This window comes from Paroedura picta, chromosome 8, assembly GCF_049243985.1.
Source record: "Paroedura picta isolate Pp20150507F chromosome 8, Ppicta_v3.0, whole genome shotgun sequence".
Classification (NCBI taxonomy): domain Eukaryota; kingdom Metazoa; phylum Chordata; class Lepidosauria; order Squamata; family Gekkonidae; genus Paroedura; species Paroedura picta.
The window spans coordinates 50,136,878-50,155,203 of NC_135376.1; the positions used below are offsets into that span (position 1 = coordinate 50,136,878).

Below are 18,326 nucleotides of genomic sequence, written 5' to 3' on the forward strand. Positions count from 1 at the left end.
GCTGCAGTGGTTCCTCTGTTTTGTAAGTGCAGTAGATCTAAACAGGTCTACCCTGTTTGGCAGGCTAAAATCTCATAGCAAGGTATTGATTGTTGGAGAGCATAGGCTGTAAAAACTCTAATGGAGTTGTGGGACCTGTAAAATGCTGAAGTCTCTTGGGATAGACTCTTATCCAGTCCCCAGCATGCTCCTGTCTCCTCGGCCTAGGCTTTAAAACCGTTTATGCACTGGGAATTTCACTGCCCCAACTCCAATGCAGGAGCACAAATACGGGGTGGATGAGGTGCATCGGGCCAAATGCTCCCCCATGTGAGTGCAGGAAGAGGTGGGGCAACCTGCCACAACTAAAACTCCAGCCTGTAGCCCGGCATGAAACCTCCAGTGCGTAAACGGTCTAACAGAAAACACTGGAGGAAACACTTGATGCAAGATCTTGACAGATGTCTTGGTCATTTAAACTCAACTAACCAGCTTAGATCTAAGAAGTTCATTGTATAATGTTGGGACAGTTTCTTGGTCTAACCGACCTCACAGGATTGTTGTGAGGATAATGGGAAGAGAGCATACCACACATTGTCTGTCCTCTGTTCCTAGGAAACAGTGTGTGTGTGTGTGTGTATAGGAGATTCTTGATAAATAAATGAACAAAGAGCTTTGGTGATTTTAAGCTCAGAATGGTAGCCACCAGAGACTCATTTTTACATGGCCACCTTATATTCAGACCTGATCTTCCTCTTGAGTGCTCTGTTGATGCCTGTGTGACGGAGGTGGAATCCTGATGAGCCTTGCCAGCTGTTTCCTCCCCCTGGCTCAATAGCAGCTGGACACGGCCTAGATGGGAGGCCACCTATATAGGAATCGCTTGAACCTACTGGTACACTGAAGTGCATTTTAACAATTCATACACTCGTTGGATGCTTCTTTGAGATCATTTTACTGTGCAAAGTTACTACGATCTATTGAAATCGGAGGGTTTTGATTGGAACAACTTTGCCAAGAACCGCACTGTAAGCCCCCAGTAACATCTCCGTTTGGTCCTAAGCCATCACAAGCTGCAGACTATAGTTTTCCATCCTGCTCAGCAACATCTGTTTCTCTCCCCCCTCCTTGCTTGTTGCTTAACAGCCTCCAGCTAGTGAAGAGAGTTTTGATGAACCTGAAATCTAGCTGGCTTATTTGGGGTGTTTAAGCTGGCCCTAGTAAAGGTGGTCTGCTGCTGTTAGTTTTGGATATCACACACACACACACACACTATATGTAATGTCTGAAAAAATTCTGCTTGGGTTTTTAACTTGTAAGGATTGTTTTTCCAAAGCTTCTTTTGCTTATGGTTCATCAAGCATCAATCAACCTGCCAAACAGGCAGCCTAGGATCTGCTGGAGGGGAGGGGGGGGGGGCTATCTGTTGCACAATGACACTGATCTTTAACACTAACTAAAATTTAATTAAGGACTTAATAAAAGTTGAGACACAACTGATCAACAATTACAAACAACCGAGGTAGGGGGAAAAATTAAAATTAAGGCGATAAATCTGCCCTAACACAAAGACCTTTCATGCAGTCGGAGAAGGAGCGCCTAGGCTGGGCCGTCCGTATGCCGTCATGTTAAAGACTGCAGGACTCGTCTTTTCTCGACTCGTTTGACCTTGCATTTTTGTAACACTTTCGGGTGGATTACAAAGACGGCCTCCGTCCAGGCGAGTTCCTGGAACAGGGTGTTGTAGTAAAGAACACGTGCCATGTCGAAAACCTACCTCCGATGCAAGATTCGTGTCTTTTTCACACCAATCCTCAAGGTGTTGTTTACCTTTTGCATCAAGCCTCACCGATCTCCGTGCAAATGAAACTTCCTTCCAAGGGTGCGTGGAAGATCTGGGTGTTTACACTGGCCTCTTGCAATGTTTTTAAGACGCCACAATAGACGCCTCCTCGTGCTTTGCTTAAAAAGCACTTGTGTTGTGTGATTATTGCTTGAAGCCTTAAAATAGAAGCGATGACCGTCAGTGCTGGGCTGGGGGGGTCGGGATTGCGAACCGGCTCATCCAAGCAGCCTGGGATTCAGCCTTGTTGCAGCAGCAGCTCCGTCCGCATCAAGGACAAATGCTTCGCTGCCAACAAAGCTGGGATTCGCTTCTCCGCAAATACCACAGGTGCAGGAAAAGAGGGTGGGGTGGGGGGCGCGGAAGAGCCACGGAAAAGAATCCCTCGCGGCCTCTGTGGTCCAGCCACCTAAACTGTGCAACGTCCCGTGCGAGAGCTTCCTACTTCGCCCTGTGCACGCGCGCTGCGCGGAGGGCAGCGGGAGCAGCGGACTACATTTCCCAAGTGGCCTCGGGACAAAGTCTCGTGTATGTCCCCTCCCCCTTCCCATGATTTCTAAGAAGAGGTAAACAAACTGTGGACAAGGCAGAGACCGACAGTGTCTGCTGCAGGAGGCGGGGAAAACGGCCAGATCTCCGGGAGAGGGTTTAGACCATGGCTGCAGGGGCAGTCCCGACTCGGTTCAGAAGAAAAGTGTAGGATCGCGGAAGGCAGGATGCGGCACTAGAGGAATAAGATCCCGGACAAGTGGGAGAGGGAGAACTGTTGGTGCCTGGGTTGCAGGAGGAAGGGTGCGGGGCGCACAGTCGGTGGTAATGCTCACGGGTTAAGGACCGGAGGCGGGGTGGTGGTGCGAATCAGGGCTACAGATCTGGGTTAAGGACAAGGAGATGAAGCCCAAAGGACAGGGGACAATCCCGAGGCGGACGGTCCAGGCAGCATGTGGCTAGGATTCAGGGGACGGAGTTGTTAGATATACCAGTCCCCTCCCCCGGCACTGGATAACTTCTTGAAAGACGCAGCACAGGCATCCGCAGACTTCCTGTTTGCTATCCTGTTTTGTTTGGCTCTGCTCCACCCCTGAAAGAAAGTGGGGGGCTCATCTTTGGGGTCAGCGTCCTTCTCAAAAAAGTCCCTTGCCAGGGTAAGAAGAAAGCCTCGACCGGTGGCTCTGCGGAAGGTCTGGGGCGCTGAGGAGGCCTCCCCCATCCGAGGGCTATGGAGCGGGTAGAAGTGATCAACATCCAGCGCCTTCTGGAGGCAGCTGAATATCTGGAGCGCAGAGAGAGAGGTAACTGGGTTGAGGAAGGGTTGCCGTTGAAGCGAGGCCTCCCCAAGGGAGGATGGAGGTGAAGGATTCCTGCTGAAGGGATATGGTGTTGGGGGAGGACTTGGGGAAAGGGAGCTGCAGGCAAATGGAGGGGAGGGAGTTGCAGCGAAGACCATAGGGAGCTGTTCTGACGGAAATCCCTTGGGTAAGTGCAAATGGGGAAAGTGCCTTAACAATTTCAGCCTTGGTCTGTCTCTTTCCTGAGATCTGGGTCCAGGATTAGGTGCTCATTGTAGAGTTGCAAGCATTTCGCTTCTTTCTTGAAACAGATGGCTTCCCTCTGCAGTTGCCCTTGTGCTCTGGTGTCTCCTGGGATGTTTTCACACATGCTGAATTATGCAGTTTGGAATCACGTCAGTGACCATTGTTTGCCAGTGAAATTTGCCATTGCACACAGCAAAATCCAATCACCAATTGGAAGTGGACCGAAAGTGCGTTATGTAGTGTGTGTGAAAGTGCCTGTACACTGAGCTCTTTGAAGTCATGAGTGTTCCTTGAAGGTGATGTCAGAATGTTTCCCCTTAGGCTGTATGACTTTGGAATCCTTTTTTGTTTCTTGCTGACTGATCCTTTGCTTCCCCTTTTGGTGTGCAGAGTGTGAACATGGTTATGCTTCGACCTTCCCTTCCATGCCGAACGTTGGACCGCAGGACCCAAAGCCACCACAGAGGCTGAGCCGGGCGAGGAAGCATAGCAGTGGAGGTAGCAGTACAGGCACTGCTAACAGGTACAGCCTACAAGGGTCCCAAAAGGGAACTGCAAAGCTGCACCAAAATAGTTCATTGTGCATATGGGGTACAGCTAGGCTGCCAGAGGCTGATTCTGCACTTATTTTGTTTTTTCCGATGTGAATCCTGCTGAATTCAGATTATTTGAACTCGGGTCTTCCTCTATTCCACCCCCCCCCCCCCAGTTGAAACAGAAGTGTTCTGCACTTGATTGCGGAAGCTCAGAATGGGGAGGGGTGCTAATTGCGCCCCTCTTTCTTTTCTTGAACAGGGGGTGGGGAAGGAGAGGATGAGAGACAGCAGAGGTGAGGGAAATAGCAAGAGGCAAATTTCTACTGAGAGAAGTTAGGGCTTCTGGAGCATAGTCACTTTAAGGGAAGCCTTGCAACCGGGAACCTGGAAGTCTTTGAACTGATGCCCTGGCCTGTCAGGGAAATCTGCTTTGCTCCAAGGCACAGAGCAGTGAATTAACTAGAAAAAAGCAAATATCTGCACATTTACTCTTGACAGTTTTTGAAATATTGAGGCTTATATCCACTCCAGGATATCGCGGGGGAAAGGTAGGGTCACCACAAATCAATCATGCATGTTGCAGAGGGAAAATTTAAAGTGCCCAGAATCAAAATGGAAATCAAATTCAGTGTAGACTGCAGTGATTTAGTAGATCTGGGAGTGGGTAAAAAGCCTTGTGCGGACTACACCCTTGTCAGCTGTAATGTGCAGGGTGTGCATTGTCTAGTTTTAAAGGCTCCCCACCAAGGCCAGGAGCCTTTAAAAGGACTGCCCACCCATGCTCCCTCCCCCCTCACCTTCACAGACTGGGAGGGAATATTGAAAGGGACTGTGGGCTGCCTAGAGCCCATGTTACTTTTTTCACAATGGGCTTTTCTGCTAGCTATAATATAAAGTCTTGCTCTGTATTTTTCATGTGATAGGTATAATGTTTTATGCAAACCAAGCTAGTTTGCAAACTGGCAGGAGTAGGATAGTACAAGATGCCAAGGCTAAAGAGAAATATTTGGGAGTTTTATAGATAGTCTTATGCAGAATATTAAACTTGCAGTCTAGTTTTTAGCTATGGCGTTCTCCCCACATAAGAGAATGTCACAACTTCTGGTGAACCTTCACCTTCAAATCTACCCTGGAAGGCAGTGTTTATTCCTTGGAAAGGATGGGTGTGAAGTTCCTTGATAATCCCTGCATGATAAAACTTACTAAAATCAAATGATACCTTCCAATTTAGTCGTATCTCTTTCACAATACCATACAAACTTCCCGGGTTGGTGCCATTTTAGGTAAATGTTGTATCAAATTAACAGTAGATTATCCAGATTTGACCATCAAAAATAGTTTTGCCAGTAGCACCCTGATTGGGATAGAAGTGAACCATGCCATGGATGTTTTGTCAATAACACTGCATGCTAAAGCAGAGTAGGAAGGAAGGAGAAATTTAAGATGGAAGAAGTGAAGAAAATGGAGTTAGACTGATTTACTGAGGCAATGAGGAAAATGGTTTAATGTGCTTTAGGAAAAAGACAGAAGGGTGAAAATCTGAGTAGAAGCCTCCTTGGCTGTTGTAGCGTTAAAGTATACGTGTGTCACTGTGTTTCCAGATCTGCTCCATAAGGCATAGGTTAGCTCTTGGATAGAATGTGGATGGCCGTGGTGATTAGACAAAAATGTCCCATTCATCACATGTTCCCCCACCCCTTACAGTAGTCTCAACAGAAGAAACTCCCTTGTGATCATATCATCAATGTAAGTGGGTGCTAACAAAGGGGAAAACTGGATGCAAAATGAAATGCTGTATTTGTATTTCATGTACTGATCTAAAAGGACGTAGTAGGAGAAGAGAAGGGATACATCTAACTTTCACAACAAAATGTGTATGTGGACTCCTTCCCCATTGTTCCAAATTGTCTCCACTTTGTCAGTTGCAGCCTGCCTTTGATACCAGAATTCAACCAGACTGGAAGAAAAGTGCTTGCGGTGACACACACTTACCTTGCCTCTTCTTTAGAGATTGCACATGAAAAACAAACATGGCGCACCTAGTTTGTCATTCAGTTTTCCTTTAATAGTGTAATACAGAACAATCTTTTATGTTCCTCATGTGGTGAGTACCAAGCTGCAGTGATAGACAAACTAATGATCTAATTGGCAAGACATGAATAAGGTTGTGAACAAATTTGCTGCTGAAAAAATATCAGAAGGGCTCCTTGGGATAGAGGGAATATTTTGTAGCTTCGGGGAGTAACCTGCAGAAGGCTAAACTTGCAGCTTCGTATTGGTTTTTGCAGGGTACGCTGATGGAGATACTTGAATCTGTTAAACTGCCTGTTCTGTATGGTGGAAGTAGATTTTTTACAAAATGTAAAACATTTATATGCTGCCTCTTCAGAGACCTGCCTAAAACAGTTCACATAATACAACAGGATAAAATAATTAAATTTTAGCATTTGCTCATTGTGGATAGGATTGGGTGTGCTTCTTATGAAAGGATGCTTATTTTGTTCCATTATAACCACAGTTTAAAATACCTGCTTGGCTCTCAGTGGCTCTTTTCGTCTTGCATGTCGACAATGTATTCTACGAGCACTGGTTGGTTGTCCATGACCCTAAACTGTTTCGATAGTTTTTAGGAATAGAGCCCCAAACTCCTTGTTTAGGCACAGATACCTTTCTGACATATAATAAAGTAGATGAAGTTTAGATTGTTGCATAAGACTACTGTCTGACTAGTTTCATAAAAGGTTCATAAACAAATGTCCAGCTTATGCTGGAAACTAGAAATAGGCTTGTGATGTCTATACCATTCTTTTGAAAGACCTGATCTGAATAGATAGAGCGGAAACCTGCTGCATTCAGTGTTTGGGAATCAACTGTTCCCCAGTTCTGGTTTGCTTCTCCCCCTATTCATTGCTACTTTATGCTGCTACCCTCTGAAGGTCATGATTCCTATCATTCTTCATCCTGTACCAGACCTATTCTTAAGAAATTATTCTGAATTAAACAGAAGCTGAAACATTGCCTTTGGAAGAAATGATGCATTTGCATATTTATACAAACATGGTGCTGCGAGCCCAGAATTTGGGCTTGTTGATGTAGAAACTCAATTTCCTTTGAAGAAGTAGATTTTTTAAAAACAAGGCCTAGATCTTCCCTTTGACTATAGGGAACATTTCATTTGTCTACAATAGATAAATATTGCAGTTTTTGTTTTTAAAGCATAAAATGTCAAGGGAGTATTGGCCTAGGAGAAGCATCTCCAGAATTTGGAGGTTTGCTGTATATGTTTGGAAATATATATATATATATATTGGTAAAGCTTGTTGAGGAGTAAAACTATTTTATATAAAACATTTTCATGGACTAATGGTTATAAAAATGGCAAAAATGCATTATGGCACTGCCAGACAAAGAACGAAAAGGAAACCTTTTATACTGATGTATGAATCAGTCGCTGAATGGCAATGTGCAATATTTGGCACTCTGCCATTCTATTTTTTTCCCAAAAAGTAGATCTAAAAAAAATCCGGTAGTGCTCCTGTATTGGACATGTTTTTTGCTAGTTATGAAATTTAACATGACTGATACATGATATAAAAGATGGAAAATAATCCTATTTTATATATTTCCAGGCACACTGTCATCAGATGTTCATGGCCTGACAGTGAGTGGTTTCAGTGCTGAGCTAAAATATGTACGTTATATGAATATTTTATTGATTTGCAAAATGTGCTCCCCCTTAGCACTATTTTACATCTCTGTATAAAAGGTTCCCAAACAATCTGGAAGTATGTGGCTATCTGTGGTGGTAAGGTGAACTGAAGAAATCCATGAGTGAGGCAATTGGGCTCATGTGCCACCATCCCTATCCATTTGTTTGCAGTCAGTTAGTTAGGATATATCATGTGAACCCATTGAAATAATGTGATGAGCATCTTATCCAAATGCATACCCCATCCACATTCTATCCAACTTGTCACGTGTAACTATGCACAATTAGAGCTGTAATGATTGCACAACACTGGCAAGCTATGAAACTGCCTAGTGCTAAAAGATGTGGAATATTCATCTGTTAGCATAAGAAATGGATGTACATTCTTTCACTCTCCTTGCCATCTTTCAGAGTGAGAGCAATAATGGTTTAATTTACCCCTCCATGAAATCATTGCATATTCGGTCCAATTTTCTACAAAGCTCTGTGACAACATCATGTTCAATCTGTGATCCCTGATTGACTGGGACCACAGAAGACACCTTATCAAGTTTTTAACAATGGTACTAAAACAGCTGAAGATAAAGAAAATAACTTCCATGAAGTGACACAGAAGATACATACTATAGGTATACTATTATACTCCTTTATATATTCTCCAAAATTGCCACTTTTGCAAAGGGCTTGGCCCCTAGTATATATATATGTCACAGTATAAACCGGTGATCACAATAAGAAAATTGCAGCTGCAGAATAAAATTAATGAAGTGGAATAAAGAATTATACATCGACTAAAATAAGGATTCCCCAGCCATACTTGAAACTGTGTTACCTTTATTACTACAGTGGCAAAATACAAGTGTAACAGAGTTGTGATTTCAGGTGCTGGATTTCAGGTGCTGAATTTCTATGCCATAAACATGGAAGCCCAATTATTTTCCAGTCCCCGGTTAATGTGTGTAATGCAGGGAAATCTGACACGCTCACAACTGATGTTTTTCCATTTTAACTTCTTTTTTTTGCACTCGTGTGTTAAGTAAACTGAGAATTAGCTCTTAGGGCATGTCTGCATATGGTGCAATACTGCAGATGTCTTTTCTGTTTGCACACCGCCATTCTGTGGAGCGCTTTCTGAATGCCTGGTATACAGACTAGGAGTCTTTGCATAGCAGACCAACGGTGATTGTTGAGTAATTGCTGTAATCCCATTTGTGTGGGGACAGGTGCATTGCTGGCACCAGGCCAGTTTATGTTGGGCCAGGCCTGATTTCAACAATGCACCCTTCTGACCTTCTAGCTTTATCAGAGCTATAGTAACATAAGAAAAGCACAAACTTCTTAAAATGGTTAGCATAGTTGATGTCTTTCTCTGTACAGTGTTCACTGCGGGCCACAATTCAGTGGCCAGCATTTAGTAATGTCTAGCAAGTGCAAATATTTGTGCATAGAGGTATTTAATTACACGTGCGAGGTGTGTACTATATAGAATACTTGTTCTGCTTGAACTCTTATTGCAGCTGCCTGTAGCAAAGGAGAGGCCTTGCAACAGGCCATGTGTTCTTACAGAACTGGGCTGCTTGGGTTGCTCACTTTGGCATGGGTATTGTTCATCGTGTTGGCCCAGAAAATAGGAATGGTATGCGCTGTAGAAATATCTCTTGGCTCCTTTTTCTGGTTTTGAATCCAGATGAAAGCCTGCTTAAATTTATTCAGGTTTCAGCTACTGCTAACTAGATGGACAGAATATTTTGGTTATCTAGCACGATTACTTTCTATCTATTTAGAGGTTTAGGGACTGATTCTAACCTAAGAGCCTCTGGAGAACTGTGGAGCCATTTACTGGCTTACAGAAAGTGGTTTGGCTGAGATCCACCCTTTGGAATGTACTGCGATGCAACACTTCTTGGTGCTTTGAGTGTTCTGAAATGACCTCCTTCAGGGTTTTACTGAGGCAGACTGCAGATCACTCTGGGACTTCTGCATGTGGTATGATAGTGGCTATCGAGCCAATTGGGGAAAACCTGCTGTGGGAGCCACCCCCAGTTATCTGCTGCCAGAGATGGATTTCCTGCATTTCTTAGAAAGTGCAAATGGGCTGCAGCAGCATGATTTGGTAGGTAATCATGCCTACTATGTATGACTCCTATTCCAGTGAGTCTGATCTTATGAGATCTTATTACAAGAAAAAATATAAAATTAATTTAGTCAGAGAGCTATCCTGTGGGAGAATCCTTCACAGCTCCCTAATAGATTGGCTCCTTTATTACTAGACCACCCCCTTTATTATAAGGAAGCTTATTACTTATGTCTGACCCTTGGGGTGACGCCCTCTAGCGTTTTCATGGCAGACTCAATACAGGGTGGTTTGCCAGTGCTTTCCCCAGCCATTACCGTTTACCCCCCAGCAAGCTGGGTACTCATTTTACCGACCTCGGAAGGATGGAAGGCTGAGTCAACCTTGAGCCGGCTGCTGGGATTGAACTCCCAACCTCATGGGCAAAGCTTTCAGGCGGCTGCCTTACCACTCTGCGCCACAAGAGGTTCTTCCACCCCATGTATAAATGTATAAACCTCTACTATGCCCCCCCTTCGTTATCCCTTTTTTAAACTGAAAAATCCAAAACTCTTCAGCCTTTCCTCATGAGGAAGGTGCTCCAACCCCCTCAACATTTTGGTTGCCTTCCTCTGTATTTTCTCCATCTTTGCAAAGTCCTTTTAGAAAGAACTGGTGACCAAAACTGCTTACAGTATTCCAAATAAGGTTGCACCATAGATCTATACAGGGGCATTGTAATATCGTCTGTTTTATTTTCAATCCCTTTCCTAATAATTCTTAACATAGGATTTGCCTTTTTCACTGCTGCAGCCCTTCCTCAATTACTGCTTCTCTCCAGAACTATCACCTGTCTAGGGAATAGGGGTGAACCTACTGAAAGCGGGGAGGCAAGAAACTGGAAATAAACTTGATGTGCCAACATCACCTGAAAAGCAATTCAGTGTATAAAATTGACACTGCTATGTGTAGTTTGGCCCTAGATTGTTGGTGTAGGCAAGGGTTGGAATGAGACCAGGGAGAACCAGATTCAAGTTTCACATTCACCATGAAACTCACCATGAAAACTTCAGCCTGCCATTCTCTCTGTTGATCATATATTATATTAAAGATTATGATGTGAAGACTTATTTTTGGTGCATGTTAGCTCAAGAGAGAAAACAGATGATTATAAAATGAGAACCTGCAGGGACCTGAGAGGGACATTTCCCTTGGCATTCCCTGCTCCACCCTATTTATTCCTTCCTTTCCCTTGCTGCCCTGTATCTTCTCCTCTTTCTGTCCTTCCTATTCACCAGCCAACTTTTCTTCTAGCTGCTCCTTCATCTTTATTTACTTCATTTATATCCTATCCTTTTTCCCAATCAAGGCCACTTAGATCATTGTCCTGTCCCCCATTTTATTCCCACAACAGGTAGATTAGGCTGAGGAGCATGACTGGCCCAAAATCACTGAGCTAGCTTCCATGGCAGACTGAAAATTTGAACCTGGGTCTCCCAGATTTTAGTCTTATATTCTAATTGTTACACAACAGTAGATCTCAGCTTTTCCTTCCTCCCTCCCCCAGCAAGCTTACCTTGGAAGAAGTCTGGCCATATGGCAGAAATCATGTGATAACAAGTTGCTCAGGTGTGCTGGCCCCAGGTATAAAAATTAAGATACTTATCTAAACATATGGATTCATACATTTGTTCTCTTGGATTTGTTGGACTTGAGATGAACATAACTATATGTAGCACTATGCTGCTTTTTCACCCTATCATGGTTCCCAAGGCAGCATCCATAAAAAACATCAACATATTTGAACCATTAAAACATTAAAAATTATACATTAATTCAGTAATAACACATAACCAACACTGTAAGAGGAGGACCAATAATGATTACTAGGGGTATGCCAAACGAAACAAAAAATTGGGCAAAGCTGTGTTTACCATAGAGAATTTAAGCAGTGTGTTGAATCTAGTTTAAATTTAAGTGATAGCTTTGCTGTACCCCATAGTTTTATCCAATAATTGGTCTGTGCATGTGTAATCAGCTAGTACTTGATAAAACTGCCATGATTTTCTGCATCATCAGCATCTGTAAACAGCCCGTGGCGCCACGGGCCGTAGCGGGCTCACAGCGTCGTAGACGCTGTGAGCCCGCTGCGGCCCGCGGCAGAAGGCTCCAGAGAGCCTCGGGGGGGTGGATGGGTGGGGGGGGGACGGGAAGCCTTCTGCCGCGGGCCGTAGCGGGCTCACAGCGTCGTAGATGCTGTGAGCCCGCTGCGGCCCGCGGCAGAAGGCTCCAGAGAGCCTCGGGGGGGTGGATGGGTGGGGGGGGGACGGGAAGCCTTCTGCCGCGGGCCGTAGCGGGCTCACAGCGTCGTAGACGCTGTGAGCCCGCTGCGGCCCGCGGCAGAAGGCTCCAGAGAGCCTCGGGGGGGTGGATGGGTGGGGGGGGGGACGGGAAGCCTTCTGCCGCGGGCCGTAGCGGGCTCACAGCGTCGTAGACGCTGTGAGCCCGCTGCGGCCCGCGGCAGAAGGCTCCAGAGAGCCTCGGGGGGGTGGATGGGTGGGGGGGGGGACGGGAAGCCTTCTGCCGCGGGCCGTAGCGGGCTCACAGCGTCGTAGACGCTGTGAGCCCGCTGCGGCCCGCGGCAGAAGGCTCCAGAGAGCCTCGGGGGGGTGGATGGGTGGGGGGGGGACGGGAAGCCTTCTGCCGCGGGCCGTAGCGGGCTCACAGCGTCGTAGATGCTGTGAGCCCGCTGCGGCCCGCGGCAGAAGGCTCCAGAGAGCCTCGGGGGGCTGGATGGGTGGGGGGGGACGGGAAGCCTTCTGCCGCCGGCCGCAGCGGGCTCACAGCGTCGTAGACGCTGTGAGCCCGCTCCGCCCGGCGGCAGAAGGCTCCAGAGAGCCTCGGGAGCGTCGGTGGGTGGGGGGGGGCCGGAAGCTTTCTGCCGCCGGGCGGAGCCGCCTCGCAGCGTCGCTGCCCGCCTCACCTCCGCCCGGACTACGGCGTTCAGAAGCCTGCCAGATCAGGAGCCGAAGCCGACAAAAGGTACGCCGCTTCCCCTCCATGTAGCCCCGGCCCTCCCCAACACCTTCTGCGCTCCGCCGTGGGGAAGGGGGGCAAGCCTCCTGCGGCCCTGTGCTGCCCTGTGCTACGCCAGCCAGGCCTACCCTTGCCCCGTGCCAATGCCATCTAGCGCCCATTTTATCTACAGTAAAATGGGCTTAAAATCTAGTATATCATAATTTGAATGTTTCAGCATGGCATTTTTACACATGTTCTACCACCTTTATAGGCATTTTCTTCATTTCCTTATCATGACTATATAGACACCTATGATGGTTAAACAAAGTCCTGGTGTAAAAAAACATAAAATGGGAATCAAGAGGTTCCAGAATTGACACGACTTGCCTGAGCTATAATTGTGTAACTATAGTTATGTAGGTTTGGTCTCATGTGTTGGCCTTCTTTGTGTATAATGACAAACCATGGTTTGTTACAGGAACAACCCTGGTGTTTAAGCTATTATTATTACTATTAGCTCCCCGAAAAGATGGTGACCCTTTTCAATTGTGGTGTTTGATGGAAGGGAGATAAGTAATAAAGAGTCTCCTGTGTGTGAGAAATAGGGAGAGCCTGCTGTTTTAATTTTGTTCCCAGCGGTGGGCCAAACTTTGTTCTCTCGGCGCCAACCTTGATGACTGCCTTGATTATAACATAGGAATTCAATCCTTTGCATGTCTTCGGGTTAATGGAGTTGCCAGGAAAGGAGATGGGTGGTAGTTCCTGCAATATACGTAAATAAACTTAATAATAATGACAATAAAGCCTTGGTGAGACATACGGATAGCTCCAAGATTTTCAATGCATAAGTTCACAGCACTGTGATATTTTCTTTCTATTTTTTAATACTGCTGTTTGACATGCAGCTTAGTTTTCATAGGGACATAGGCAAGATTATAGTTTTTTTCTTTAGTTTTATTCAGTAGTAAAAATGTAGTATTTTACAGTGCCTGAAGATTAAAGGTAAAGGTATCCCCTGTGCAAGCACTGGGTCATGTCTGACCCTTGGGGTGACGCCCTCCAGCATTTTCATGACAGACTCAATACAAGGTTGTTTGCTAGCCCCTTCCCCAGTCATTTCCGTTTACCCCCCAGCAGCAAGCTGGGTACTCATTTTAACGACCATTGGAAGTCTGAGTCAACCTTGAGCCGGCTGCTGGGATCGAACTCCCAGCCTCATGGACAGACAGCTTCAGACAGCATGTCGCTGCCTTACCACTCTGCGCCACAAGAGGCTCTGCCTGAAGATCAGCATATAAAATAATGTCCTTGTCATAGATGCATTTCTTTATTAACAGCAATTTATCTCCAAACACATACTGAAAGACTAACATCCTAACAACCAAAGATGGGGCCAACCCAAGAAGTGGAATTGGTTGCAGCTGTGAGATACCAGTGAATTCAGGCAGACATTTTAGGCATCTGTCAGGACAATGTCAAAATGGTAGAACAGAATTCCCTTAAGTCTGAAGAGTTGGTTCTATTGCCTTCTCCTCTTATTCCCAATATACCTTTATCTTATTGCATGTGACCACCAGGGACCATGTTCTTAGATGTGATCTATCCTTAACAGAATATACATAGAACAGTGCAATTTTTTTTAATGGCCAAGGTACATTCCGTCTTTGTTTACACTTTTATACTTTGCTCAGGATTTTTCAATAATTTGCATAGCGGGAAGACAGCCCAACATCTTTCCACCAGAATGCAGGAAACTTCCTACAACTTGGTCCTAAGGCTTGGATACCAGTACATTGCTACTGCAGTGCCAGTGTAGTTAATCAGTAGCCTATGCTGCCTCTGCAGAGAAAAGAAATTGCAAATCAGACCAACGCAAAGGCACTGAAAACATAGCAACAGCACTGGAGTCCATGTATGGAAGCAGAACAAGCAGTCATGCTTATATTCTGTCACCCTGACTTCATACATATGTAGAATATGACAAGGGAAGGAACAAAGGAGGGGTAGCAACCATACCAGAGGGGTAGCAAACATACCAGAAGACAAAATCAGAATACAAAATGATCTTGACAGGCTAGAAAACTGGGCTAAAATGAATTTCAATAGTGATAAATGTAAAGTAATTCATTTAGTAGGAAAAAGCATATGTAGCTCTACTGCACAGGAAATGGGGTCCTTCTGGGCTACCACTGCTGTTTGAGGACTGTCCTCAAATAGCTGATAGAAACTCAAGGACAATATGTAGAGTTCAACTATAGCAACAACCAGCAAGTGGGCTCCGCTCATGATGTGAGTTATGAATTTGAGAGAATTTGAGCTGTATAGTTATCCCAGCTTCTATACCTTTTCCTTTCCCATTCAGGCGTCTCACATGGTGGGATTTATCTATTTGGGGAGATAATACAGGCATTACATGAATACCATTCCGTCCTTGTATAGAACTACATTGGAAGTCTTTCTGCAGTCTTCTGAGTGCGGGAGGCAAAAGGTGTTATGAGTGTTTTACCTGCTTTAGTAAGGGTGGTTATGATGGTCAGGAGGCTGTCCTGCCCCTGAAGGGAAAAACAGCCACTCAGCATACTGCTTCAGCCCCCAGCCCCCTTTCTTTGGGGGGAGGAATGGAAACTTGGAAGGAAGGAGTTCAGTTCAAGTCTGCTTCAGGTAGAGCGCAGTCATAGTTCAGCTCTGGCTCATTAAAAGACTGATAGCTTGAAGGGTAGCTCTGCCAGGTAGTGTGGCAGGGTGATTTAATTCTACCTGGTGGTTAGGTCTATCTCTGGTGATCAGCAGACCTTGTACCCCTTACAGATATTCTGACAGACTATTACTACAGTAATATGCTGCTATAACCCTAAAGGGAAGTGGGAAAGGCAGTAAGTACAACTACATTTTGAGGGGAATATCAGCCCCGCCTACTGTAACAGACCTTTTCTACCAAATCAGGGGACCCTTATGATTCTGGAGAACTAGGTTTGTTTTAATCTGCAAGCCTTTGCCCTGAGAACATCTTATAACAGTGACTGTACAGGCTTTGACTTGGGTTTCACAACTGTGGGGTAAGTTTGATAGTGAACAAGTAGAAAATGGAGATCACTGAGGCAAGAATTGTATGTAAATAACAAATATTTATTTACATATAATTTTTAAAGAGCAGAACAGCAGCAGAGGTTTTCAGATAGATAAAAAAGAAACCTGATCTGAAGCACAGGAGTTTAAGCTAGTGATGGCTTCAGAGTATGATTTGCAGGTGCACTGAATTCTGGCTGTCCAAACTGGCTAAGCTTGAAAGGATTCAATACACAGATTTGCAGAGTTCATGTCTGGTGTAGACGTTTTCCTCTCAACCTGAATGGAGGCACTGTCCTTGCATTCCCCATTGGAGGATTTGTGTTTTAAACCGAGCAATATATTGTAAAGAGTTCAAAAGTATTTCTTATTGTGCAAGCCCAATCTCAGATGTTCCCATCGTCAAAGTCACTCTATGTGTGTCCCAAGTGTGCCCAACAAAAGCCCCATACTGAACACTCTGTTGTTTGAGATCTGGGTGTCTGGCTGAGATTTATATAATGCTTAGAACTATGATTCTGCTGTTATCCTAAGCAGGTTTAGCCAGTGTCTTTTACTCTGATGATCAGTGCATACAGGGAAGGTTCTTAACACTTGTTCACCATTTTCTCCAGTGTTATAGTTTGAGTTTTTGAACCATGATTTCAAATTTGGAATGGGACTTATTTTTCATTCTTCAGTCAGGATGCTCTGCAAAATCTTTGGAATAGGTGATAGATGATTTCAGTTGAGCATCAGGAAGCTCCATTTATAGCTACACTGATTATTATTATTAAGAAAGCTGTTATTATATTAAGGTAATCTAATGTGAGGAAGACTTAATGGGCTCAGATTCTTGCAAATAGTAAGACTTGTTGGTTAGCGTTTGGAAATTTTCAAATCTCTCTTAATAATTAAAAGTTCAGTGAACTGGATTGTTTAGAATCAATTCTGAATTCTAAACCTTTTAAATTATTTCTATTTTCTACTGTGATTCAAGATAAAGAGCCCTAGATAAGCTGAGGTTTTTCCACCTTTGAAATAGCACAGATTTTAGTGTAAGCTCAATCAATAAGCAAGTGTTCATAGCTGGGGGGAAATTCCAAACTTTGAGCTTTGACAATGGTAAGAACTTCCTTTTTAGATACCCAACAAGTAACAGAGATCCTGGAGTCCCTTAGGTGGAAGGTCAGTGTATCTAGGCCTGTATATGTAGTATATAGTACTATGTAGTAGAAAGTGCAGTTGTGATCTGTTCTAACTAGAAAAAGAAAATAACTCATGGATTTTTGGAATGGACTCTCATGTGATAGGACTGCAGATGGCTAATCTATTTTTTCCCCTGGTTTATTTTCCAGGTCTACGCACAATGAACTAGAGAAGAACCGGTAAGTCGCTAAGAAACTGAATTCCAAGAAACACAACATTGATTAGTGTAATGTGTTTTCAAACGTTAAAACTCTGAAGTAGTTTTTTGATTTGGTGTGGGGCTTTGTTGCACCAGGTGAGTGTTTTGAGTTTTTGTTTTGTTTGCTTGTGAATCTTCATGAAAATATCTAGGGAAAAAGAAAAAGAAGGGTCTCTCCCACCCTCCCTGAAATGCAAAGAAGTGACCCATTTTTGTAACTAATCTGTATGCAGAGGAAATACTGTTTCTCTGCTCCTTGCAAAGTGAAATCTGATTGGGTCAGTGTCCATACATGAGGTTGCTAGGGTATCGGATTTCTCAGGCACTGCTACATGCTAACGAAAGAGCTGAGGTTTTGTGTGTCTTTCCCCTCCCCCTCGTTTCTCTGCCCATCAAGCCTGTCATAATCCACACGGCATTACAGGGAAATGGCATTGTCGGATGGTTCAGAAAGCTGGCTCACCATTGCTCCTGGTGTTCTTGTAACCTGCTTTAGGACGTGGCCTGTTTATCCTTGAGCCCAAGTTTTAGCCAGCAGTGCAGTTTTGTTGCTTGGCTAGTTCTTCTCTGTGACTTTTATCTCCTTTGTAACAGGAGTTAGAGTAATACAAATACTTTAGAGACAACAGGGAGTTTGTTCACACGCAGATCAGGTTATCACGTTGCTTCCAGGATGCTATTGTTGCACCCGGGTTTCCTATTTATAAATTTATCTTCAGGACAGCACAGCAGGAAAGGGAGTTGAAACTATAGTTCCAGGCTCACTGCTGTAGTGCTGTGGGAAGAGGGGAGGATTATTCAGAATGGGTAACAGAAAGACTGCAAGCTCACTTCAGCCAAGGATCCTGGTTAAAGGAAGAACCAGTATATCTATGGAATTCTAGAGTTTAGATGCACAGTCATCCCCTTCCTTCAATGCTTGTGGTTCTGTTTTCCTTTTGTTTGGTGTCCCGGTTTATCCCTTGACATGGCCATGCTGTTTGCTTATTTCCTGTTTACGTGTGCTCGCTTCCTTCAGGATTAGGGAGCTGGGGTTGTGCGGGGTCCAGTTTATGTTTTCAGCAAAATTTGTGCTAGATCACAGAATCATAGAGTTGGAAGGGGCCATACTAGTCCAACCCCCTGTTCAACGCAGGAACAGCCCAAAGCACATTAGAAACACCTGTGATTTGGGAGGGGGGAATTAAAGGTTGTTGGAGA

The 18,326-nt window shown here is 44.6% G+C and overlaps 1 protein-coding gene across 3 annotated transcripts in view; it reads left to right on the forward strand.

Annotated features, from left to right (window-relative positions):
- MXI1 (MAX interactor 1, dimerization protein) overlaps positions 1-18,326 on the forward strand; it is an 80,293-nt gene that overhangs the window by 13,999 nt on the left and 47,968 nt on the right. The window contains exons 1-3 of one of the 3 annotated variants that reach the window (XM_077349681.1): positions 2,384-3,114; positions 3,748-3,880; positions 17,077-17,106. In XM_077349681.1, coding sequence (XP_077205796.1) covers positions 3,042-3,114; positions 3,748-3,880; positions 17,077-17,106 — 236 coding nt within the window. In that variant the 5' untranslated portion in view covers positions 2,384-3,041. Of the gene's footprint in view, positions 1-2,383; positions 3,115-3,156; positions 3,299-3,747; positions 3,881-17,076; positions 17,107-18,326 lie in introns of those variants that run through there. The other 2 variants (XM_077349682.1, XM_077349680.1) reach the window with 2 other exon arrangements.